Raw genomic sequence first — 10,848 nt, forward strand, 5'->3', positions numbered from 1 at the left:
GTTCCAGCCTGAGAGCCTCTGAGTCACACAGCAGACTTGTGCCATTAGTCAATCATTATGGTTAGCCAGTGCCATCTGGTGTCAAGTAGGCCACATTAATGTTTTTGTTTTTTTTCACGTCACACGTTTAATGTGCCAACACTGTCTTACATAACATAATCATTATAGCCCCCAGCCCCAAATGAAAATAAAGTTCAAATAAATAAATATAATTAAAATAAAACAAAAATATAGTTTTAATGTAAAAAAAAAAAGAAAAAGAAAAAGGTTAAGGACCCCCTTTCACAAATCTTAAGAAAGGTAGGCTATAAGCATCTATATTAAGTTTAAGTTCAGTTCCAAGTAGGCCTTGATATGCCTCTGACAGCTCTATCTATAGATAGGGTTATGTATTAGTTAGACTAAAAGCTGCTCTATGTACGTTTTCTGTCTTTGAACCTGGGTCTCCTACTCAAGTACTGACATTTTACCACTGAGCTAATATAGCCTGCCTGTTTGCTCTGGGGAGAAATAGCTATTTTGACCTTCAGGTCAAACCTCGTGTCAAACCAGAAAGAGGATTGTGTCAAAGGCTGTGAACCTAAACATAGGATAGGACACAACTCAGTAGAGGAGCTGGGAGACCAAATACATCCACCCGTCCCCAATTGTATACGTTATATTGTATTAATGTACTCTACCATACTGATTGAACTAAATAACATTTTATTCACTACAAAAAGTTACATGATACTACCGCTTTAAGTTGAAAAAGTGCAAAAGTGTGGCGCCTATACCATAGAGCCACAATCACATGAAATGATACTGTTTAGGCTAGATAAAAGACATCTAGACACTTTCTGCATGCTCAGTCGTTTTGCAGCAGCCTAGGCTAGAGATAACCTTTCAAATTATGTTTAGAATTACAATCTTCACATACAAGCCTATACCACAAGAGGGAGCCTACATACACAAAACCCTGACACCACAACTACTGCCATTCCCAAAGCAAATGGACATAGCCAAGTTTAAATCATTACAGACACAATATTTCTATGTTACCTTCATTATTTACAAAGCATATTAGTATAGGCCTACTCAACGGTATCATCCCACTGGCAAATTTCATAGATGTATTATGCCGCTTCATTCTTTGTAATGCCTCAAATGTTGTTTTTCCTTGATGGATAGGGTATGATATTTTATTGTAATTTGTTAAAAAAAAAATATGGTCCTGCATCCCATATCTGAATAATGCATTTAATTGACAGCACTATTAGCCTAACATTTTTTTTAAACAATATTTATTTTTACTATTTATTTATTTAGCCTGTTAGGATTATTATTCAAGAATTTGTATTTATTTAAATCAAATAATAGTAACAACCTATTGCTGCACTGCAACCTCTATAGTTTGCTACATCCTTAGCATTCAAATCAGTGTAGCTCTGTCAGATTTGTATCAGTTCAGTGGGGCCGTGTGAACTGATGCAGCTCAGGCTGAGGGTGGCGCGCCAAGCTAAAGAATTGTGCCATGGGGACCATGGGGACCCACCAAGGTCATCACGGTTCAGAGCGCAGCGCTTGACAACACGGCGTCACATAGCTGACACTTGCACACATAGGACTTTGTGTTTTCAAGTCATAAATTCCAGATGATTATTTGATCCTCTGTTTGATCTGAGAATATTGTTTGCAGGCAAACAATCACGAACAGGCTATAAGTAGGCTATATTAGGCTAAGCTAACTATTATTATTATTTTGGGCTATTCTATTCTATAAACAAGACCGTCAGCGGTAGCAGTGATCGGGATAGCCTAATACGTCTCTCACTAATAGTTTGACTGGATGTGTAGCCTACATTAGGCCTATTTGTTCATTTAATTGCAATATATATTGTATATTATAGGTCTACACTAATGTATATCATTATTTTCTTGACTTTATAGGCTACTCTGGATTATTTTTTACAGCCTAGACTTCCCCTTTAATCCCGTGAGTATAGATCTTTACACTTAGCATACGAATCATGCAATAACTGGTGACTCAGACATGAAGCAAACGATGAAGTCCAAATGAATGCAGAAAAAATTAAGATGTTGCTTGGTATCCAACCCAATTTGGTGTTGCCACTCATTGACTCGCTGGACTATGTGCAGGTAAAGGTTAATGACGTTTATAAGGAATGGGGGAAAGTTCACTTTCAATAGTTGACAGGCCCCTTAGTTATGCAGTAGTCTTGCTGTGGTGGTCATATTTATGAAAAGCTGATGTGAACAGGCCAAGGCTATATGGTGTATTCCAGTATAGTCTGTGTCAACACTAAATAAGCAATTTACTGTAGCCTACGGCCTGCACGTGACATTCTGGATAAATGCAATCACTAGACTCAAAATGGTAACACTGTACGCATGGCATATGGCTATTAAGCTTTTCCTGAATGCATTCAATTGCAGTGATGGAAGAAGTACTCACATGTTTTACTTAAGTAAAAGTATCAATTCCACAATGTAGAAATGCTTTGTTGCAAGTAAAAGTCCTGTATCCAAAATGTACTTGAGGAAAAGTGCAAAAGTATTGGCATCAAAATATACTTAAAGTACCAAAAGTAAAAGTCGTCATTTTGCAGAATGTCCCATTTTACATGTTGTCAATTCAAATCTGAAAATAGCAGATCTACAAGCTCACAACAGCATTGCATTGTGACACGTGAGCTTGTAGATTGGCTATTTTCAAATAGCCACAGTTTAAGGGCTGAAGTCGTGTGTATGTTTTGTAATCTAAATATACAAAGTAACTAACCAAAGTGGTCAAATAATAGTAATGGAGTAAAAGTACAATATTTGCCTCTGAGATGTAGTGGAGTAGAAGTCAAAGTATTGAAATTTGGAAATACTCAAGTAAACTAAAAATACCTCAAAATTACACTTAAGTACAGTACCTACTTGATACATGTACTTAGTTACTTTCCATCACTGTTAAATTGCTAATTCTAATAACCTTCGTTCACATATTGACATAAGTGGCTAGACCAGTGCAGAGTTGCGATAAAAATAAAGTTTGTCAAATGACCAAACGAGCCCAGAACAACTGAACTCCCTCTTGTAACAGTTTTTATAGAATTGCACCTGCAGGTTATCCCTAATAATTCTTATGTTCTATGTTGTAAAACATGTGCAAACGCACGCTGGTGCCCAAAGTAAATTAAATGTAGGATTATGCTTAAATTGCCAAATGTTTATTTAATGAAAGTATTACAAATTGTCACGTGTATGTGTATATAAAACGTTAGTAGGCCTACACATTTGTTCGCTTAAATATGAGTTTTCACAGCAAAGTGCCTATAATAGCCTAATTGTGAATAGGATAATTACGCGTCATTCGGTTTAATTCGCTGAGGTGATTATTACTTGTGTTTATTTGGTTAATGACATCTGGGAGAAAAAAAAGTTAATATATAACTTCATGACAAGCAAAAGACGTTATTTTCCTCATATTCAAAGGCCAAATACAGAGAAACTCCTCGTATAATGGGATTTTATGCCCCCTACTCTCTTGCGCTTTTCGCTCCATGGCGCTATAAAACTCTCCAAACGCTTTATGTCTTGTGAGCCTTTCTTTTCTTTATTTAACAATTTCCATTGCTCTTTATTCTTCGACGTTGCTTACAGGATCAAATGTACGAAAACACAGTGGAACTCTAAAGATTAAAACGTTCTCAATGGGAAAAAAGTATCCAAGCGAAATGTTTTGGCGCATGAATCGAGTTGAATTGGTGAGAATGAACGCACACAATAAACCTGTTGTTAACCTTGCTGTGAAAATATGTTTGAAGAAAACAGGCGATTGTTGTATGAAATGTATTCAAGTATAAAATAATACCCTTTGTTTGGGGGAAAAAAACTTGAGCAATGTGAGGGTACAAAAGTCCCCTGTGGCATTTACTAGCCCCCTTTGTGAAGTTTGCGCTTTGGCGTCTCCACTTGGCGCATTACCCAGGCCCCTTTAAACGCGATTGTTTCTTTCTTTCTAATGACATTTACCGGATCAAAACATGCTGTTAATTCGATCAGAAAGCTTCACCCTTCACAACAATGGCAGTATAATTTCTTCCAAAGTTTGTTAAGTTGACCGAAATTAGGCAAATGAATAGGGGTCTCCAAGGCTACCCATCTCGCAGGTGACGGGGAATAATGCACGTTCACACCAGCTGCATTCTTCTTTATTTCTCGCTTTCTTTTCACAGCATTATTAAAATTTAGGCCAATGAAACTATTCATTCGACTGAATAGACATTTTCTTATAGGATAATAGGATACAAATTGAGCCTCTCCAAAGAGTCTCCAGTGGTGGTGTAACCCTCGTGTGCCAGAGACTGCTGGAGACGCCTGGCCTGGACGCAGACGACGCTCGTGTGCCAGGGCTAATCACACACCTGCCGAGGACTCCAACAACATAAAGAATGTAAACAAAAAGCTTGCCATCTCTCATAAAAGATGGACGTGTCACCAAGTCGTGTGAGAAACGCCGAGAACAAACGGGGGACTCGGTCTCCAAAAGATCTCCCTGAACTCGGCGGAACAGCCTATTAAAGGCTTACTTAATTACTCTAATGACACTGGACAGGCCTTAAACCTCAGACTGAGCCTGGATGAGAGTTTAGATCGCTTGCTGAGATTGGTAAACAGGCGATCGTGTGAGAAACGCGAGTGGAAGAAAGAGGGCCCTTTTCTTCCACGCCTTTGTCTTCAGTGCGCGCTGTGCGCCCGGTCGCATGAGGCGAACCCAACGCTCACTTCTCATTTCCCGCCTGAGTTGTTACTATGCAAATAATATTCCGAAAATAATCACGTGTCTTTTGAACAGCCACGTGGATTAACAAAGCAGGTTTGCCCCCCTGCTAGCCCATGGCTTGAGATTTTTTTTTTTTTTACTATTTCTTTAACTGATCCTAAACGCACACATTTACCAAAAGCTTGCCTCTTAATCCCATGGAATAATTTGCATCATGAATGCCAGAGTCTCATGCATGATCCCTTTATAAGGCCCCGAGTTCCCCTAAAACCTCAGTCTGGCCCATCTTCTACCAGAGGAACATCTTACTCTCACAACTGAGCTGCTGGATAAGACGTCTGTCAGAAACTTGTCGATGGCATCAAAGATGAAGGATCGAAAGGTAAGCACTGTTGGCGCGCTCCTCATTTTAAGGACTGAGGGAATTACAAACAACATGGCCTTTTATGGACACGTTTGGGGTTTCTTATTGGATTTTTTGCCTCCCTACTTCAATATTACATCAATAGTTAAAATAAATAATTACTGGGATTCCACCTAAAGGAAAATCCATGCTACATGGGTAAGAAGAAATGCACCAGACTCCACACATGTGCCGTGCGTCCTGGATGCTTTTCCTAGAGTTTGAGCTCATGCTTAACAATAACTTTTGGCATAAATACTATAATAAACTACAAAATCAACACTTAAATGACACAATCTGCTAAACATAATCTCAACCTCTTTCACAAATACGACAGAGTAATAGAAAATTGCTGTGGAGCTGAGCACACACCATCTCTGTTGCGCACACTGGTGCACCAGAGCGCAAAGGCACAGATCCACTAATGTCTGCGCGCTACAGCTTATATGGACATGTTCTTACATTCTCTCGTATTCGAGTTGATCATTAGCTAGATATATAGATAGATTCTTTATTTGTCCTTGCAGAAATTCATTTTGCACCAAGCAGCCATCAGGACACAAAAAGAATCACAACATATAAGCTACAGCCCTAGGCCTATATGTATACATTTTCATATCCCAAACTATCTCTGTGCGTGGGTATATTTTATTGTTTCAGTTTCTTCGATGTGTATTAGGCCTACGGCTGATAAACAAACTGCGAATTGTATTTCATTTTCACATTTCCTTCATGCGCTCTTTTTTTGACAGAGAACTCCCATCTCCCACAAAGTCATTGAGAAAAGAAGACGGGATCGTATTAATCGCTGCCTGAACGAACTAGGGAAAACAGTGCCCATGGCACTTGCTAAACAGGTGAGGCACTTTAACTTTATCCATATCAGATTGAACAAATGGCTTACAACATACGGTGTATATCACTATGTGTGTCTATTTCTTAACCAATATATATTTTTGAATGATAGAATTCTGGAAAACTGGAAAAGGCAGAAATCTTGGAGATGACAGTTCAATACCTACGGGCACTCCACTCAGCGGATTTCCCGCGGGGGCGAGAAAAGGGTATGTAATGTAACTGTGCCTGTATGATAGCCTGGGCCAGTGGTTCCCAAACTTTTTAGCTCGAGACCCAAAAGACAAATTAGACGTTTGCCCGGGACTCAAATTAGTGAAAATAGCAGATCTACAAGCTCACAGTGCATTGCTTTGCATGTTGTGAGCTTGTAGATCTGCTATTTTCACTATTTTATTCTTTCACTAGTTTTTTACCCCCTCTCGTTTATGTTTTACTTTCTTCTCATTTATTTATGAAATTATTTTGAAAAAGGTTTTAATTGGTTATGAATTCCTGAAAAATGCTGATTTTTGGGGGGGGGGAATCTTTTCAAAATGTAGGAATCAAAAAATGAAGGGATATTTACTTGCGACCCATGAAAATCCCACAAATGGGTCCCGACCTACTGTTTAGGAAACAGTGGCCTATAGGCTATATATTTTGATTCATTTCCAGATCAGCTTCCGTTGAGTGGGGCTATGTGCCAACAATTATACAAACTTTATAGGTGAAGTTGGACGGAGTCATTTGGCCGCCTACTGCTGCGACTATAGAAATAGCCTACAGATCACCCACTTTACCAAAGACAATAAACCGTGCAATGAAGTCAACCAAAAAGACTAACGGTCGCTTGTATGTTGATTCGTTCTTCTAGGTGAGCTGCTGGCTGAGTTCGCCAACTACTTCCACTACGGATACCACGAGTGTATGAAGAACCTGGTGCACTACCTCACCACCGAGGACCGGGCCGAAACCAAAGACATCAAGTACGCGCGGATCCTCGCCTTTTTACAGTCCAAGTCCCGAGTCGTCACTGAACCCGTGTTCGGTTCCGTTGGCGCGTCACTGCCAGAGCCCACCGACTACCTCGGCCACCTGCACTCCTCCCCGGACCACCACCAAAGTCACAGTCCCAGCGACTCCATGTACCAGCAGAGTCCTCCCACGGGACATTTCTCCTGGCACAGCTCGGCGCGCAGTCCCACCATCACGTACCCAACAGTGCCACTCTCCGCGCCCACGCAACAGCATCACGGTGGATATCTGTCGCCGGTACAGGGACTTGATCACCACTATTTCAATTTCATTGGTCACACGCACGCGAACGCGTTTAGTCTGCACAGTGCACAACATGCCATGTAAATATTTTCTCTTTTTTTCTGTTGTCTTTATTTATATTTTGTTTGTGTGTGTTTTAAAAATAGATACAGATTGTGAATACCGAATGGAATAAATATTTCTTTAAACAACCATTATGTTTGTCATGATTGAACAGGATTTATGAGGATTTATAACCTTAAATACTGAATAGATACAAATCTGAATATAATTATATTAAACAAGTATCCTAACATCACAAAAGTATCAAACTTCCAATCAGACCAAAAGTTACATTTAGTTTTTAATGATGTGGCCAAGACAAAACATATTTTCCCAATAATTTCCAAATTATCTACAGTATATCAGCCGCTACTAATATTGACCTATTGAGAACAGAAAGATGGTAAGAGAATGATCTTATTTGTCTTAAATGTAGTAGTTTGCATTATGCAAAACTGAGGAGATATGTTTTTTGGAAGATCAAGCTTCCACAAAAGCTTATGAAGGACCTTTATATTCTATAGTGCTCACCCTATTCCAGCATATTACTCAGAGGTTATAATCTTGGCAGAAGGAAGGCAGAAGGCAGAAGGAAACAGTTTGTTCCAAGGGCACTCATGCAGCGAAACAACATTTTTCCTATATACCTATACCAACTTAACACACTTAAACAAACCACAATTCAACCTTAACTGAAGGCAGCAGGAGTCTCTTATTAATTTGATGTAAAGAGATATTTCCAAGCATATGAAATATTATGAATGATTTAGGGAAAATGTCAGTGTGTAAAAAATATATTGATAACTCTGAAGTTGAGTTTCAATAGACAAACGTGAGTGGCTATTCATTAGTGTGTGGTTAAAGGTTGTGTTATTTATGTACATATTCTCAACCTTGCTGCAGATGGTGCATGGATTCTGAATATTTTGTATTATTATTATCATATCACAACACCAAGACAATATAAACAGCTCAAAACATGGGGAGATTCAAAAGAAAAGGTGGATATGCATTGCAATCTGTGACTCAATGGAAGAAATTGTACTGACAGCATGCTTTCATCTCAATGTTCTCTCAGCAAATCTGTGCCACGTTGGGAGAAACCACACAGTACAAGCCAGTGTTAATTTATCAATTTGTAAGTCTGAAACTGCACAGATTTAACCAAATGTAAAGGTTACATTTTTACAGTCTCAAAGTTGAAAAATGAAGTCAGGATTTGATTGTTCATCTGCCAGAGGTCCTATTAATCAAGAAAGAGTTGTTTTTTAGTCTGGGCTATGTGTGCTATATACCAGTCCTGTCTCAATACATGGACTAATCTCCTGTCTCTTCTCTCTGTCTTTGAGTAAGTTGTATTATTTTGGGTTCCAAGCATTATGCAAGCACCAAAAAAGAGAGAAGAGAGAGAGAGAGAGAGAGAGAGAGAGAGAGAGAGAGAGAGAGAGAGAGAGAGAGAGAGAGAGAGAGAGAGAGAGAGAGAGAGAGAGTGAGTAAAGAAGAAAGAGTGCTAACAAGACTGGGTGGGTGGAACTCCTTTTTATATATTTATTTATTTGGAAAGTCTATTGTCCTGCATCTGAAAGGAAGAAAATATCAAGATCCTTGGGCTTCATCCTTGAGTGATTGCGAAGAAACATAATCAGCACCATGAAATCAAAGTTTTCTTTTTGAGGAGAAGGCTGAAGAAATGCTTCACTCATGCAGGCTTATTGTAGAAACAGAGCTAGAGTCGTAATCACAGACCTTGTCTGTCAAATTAGTTAAATGTACCTTGGCATAATCTTCAGTCCCATGGGTGTTGGTTGAAAACTATATAGGACACATGGGTCATGCAGATGCTTTATGTGTTGATGGATGGACGTATGTATGGCTGTATCATATGGATAGATGGATGGATGGATGGATGGATGGATGGATGGATGGATGGATGGATGGATGGATGGATGGATGGATGGATGGATGGATGGATGGATGGATGGATGGATGGAAGGGTGGATGGATGGATGGATGGATGGATGGATAAATCCACATTAATCGCCTGGATGGTTGGATAAACCCACATTAACCAGCCCCTGACCAAAAGACAAGCAACAAGAGAGCAAAAGAAAGAAATGAAAGTGCCATACAGATGGAAAACTGACAATACGATAAAAGGCAAGGGCTCTGAGGGAACACTTGGATCCCTACACAGCCCCAATATTGGTTTAAATCCTGACTCTAAACACAGAGTTTAGCAGAGAAAGAGACTCATGTTCAGCCAGATGAGACAGATTTGCCACAGCACATCACATGAATAATAATAAATTGAGCAAGAAGAATGAGTTCAAACCATATTGTAATGTAAACTGACCGAGCCTCATTGGCAAAGCCTTAGTTTGAAAATATTTATCTTCAACATTAATATCACACACTGAATATTCACAATCCACTCCTTCACCACAATACAGAAGAGAAAGATAATCAGTATGTATGGAATATGTATACATGGAATCTAAGTTCCTTTTGAGTCTTGTTGACTGATTTCAATACAGTTTGGTATACAGGATAAGCCAACAGAATAAATTGAAGCCTACTGTAGCAGCTTATTTTTTGTTGCAGTTGTCAGAGAATGTTAAATACTCTATAGAACTTTAATACTGTAGATAAGAGATCTCTGTCATTTTATTAGTTAATAAGTAAAATTAATTAAAAAATAAAATTAATAAAATACAATAATACATTTACTGGCAGTGTGCCAACATTTTCATTTTCAGGAATAGCTTTGTATTTGTTGGGGAAAAGACAGAATGAAAACAATAGTTCAACCTTCAGGCCACATGTCTTAAAACTTGATTCCAGCGGTTAAGCAAAACAAAAAATGGTATTTGTGTTCAAAATATTTTAAACATTCATGTTTATGAACAAAATCAGTTATTTTTGGCAAGCCACACTGTAGTGTGACAAAATAGACTTTAGCTAAGCTTCTGATAATACAAGAGAATATTTTGTTTCCTTGTTCATGGGATGGAGTGTGGTGTTTGGGGATGGGGTCAGGGACGGGGCTGTTGGGGATGGGGGCGGTGGTGTGTTTAGTCGTTGGTGAAACGCACAGGGTTTGGGAGCAAAGCCAAAGTAGCGCACAAGCTGTGAGAAATCCAACAGTCAGCAGTGGTCTGTAATCAAAGTGCCTCAATGGCATCAGATCTCCACCGGCTCACCTCAGGATGGCTGTCTGATGTGGGGCATGAAAAGATAGAGACAGAGAGAGGGTGAGGGAAAAGGGAGACGCGGGGGAAGGAATGGGAGAGAAGGGTGAGTAAGATGGAGAGAATGAGAAAAGGGGCGAAAGGGATGGAGATCATTCCCACAACAGATACCACTATCTCACAGGGTTTAAAGGGCCCCCTTTCTGCAGCCCCCTCCCCTCACAGATAACAATGCCAAAACTTGGCAACCAACCCAACACATAAAGCAACAGTTTCCCATCAGGGAGAAGCAGCCATCCCAGTGCCTTGGCACCAGAGCTGTCTGA

General features: G+C 39.4%; 1 protein-coding gene across 1 annotated transcript; it reads left to right on the top strand.

Moving 5' to 3' along the window:
* Window positions 1–5,126: 5,126 nt before the first annotated feature.
* Window positions 5,127–7,376, top strand: helt (helt bHLH transcription factor; the record flags this gene model as incomplete). Its single annotated transcript, XM_084079651.1, has 4 exons — window positions 5,127–5,156; window positions 5,930–6,034; window positions 6,145–6,241; window positions 6,889–7,376. Exons 1-4 carry the CDS (start codon window positions 5,130–5,132, stop codon window positions 7,374–7,376), a joined length of 717 nt encoding a protein of 238 aa, XP_083935777.1. The 5' UTR covers window positions 5,127–5,129.
* Window positions 7,377–10,848: the final 3,472 nt, after the last annotated feature.

Source organism: Gymnoscopelus microlampas, assembly GCF_963454915.1.
Source record: "Gymnoscopelus microlampas genome assembly, chromosome: 2".
Classification (NCBI taxonomy): Eukaryota; Metazoa; Chordata; class Actinopteri; order Myctophiformes; family Myctophidae; genus Gymnoscopelus; species Gymnoscopelus microlampas.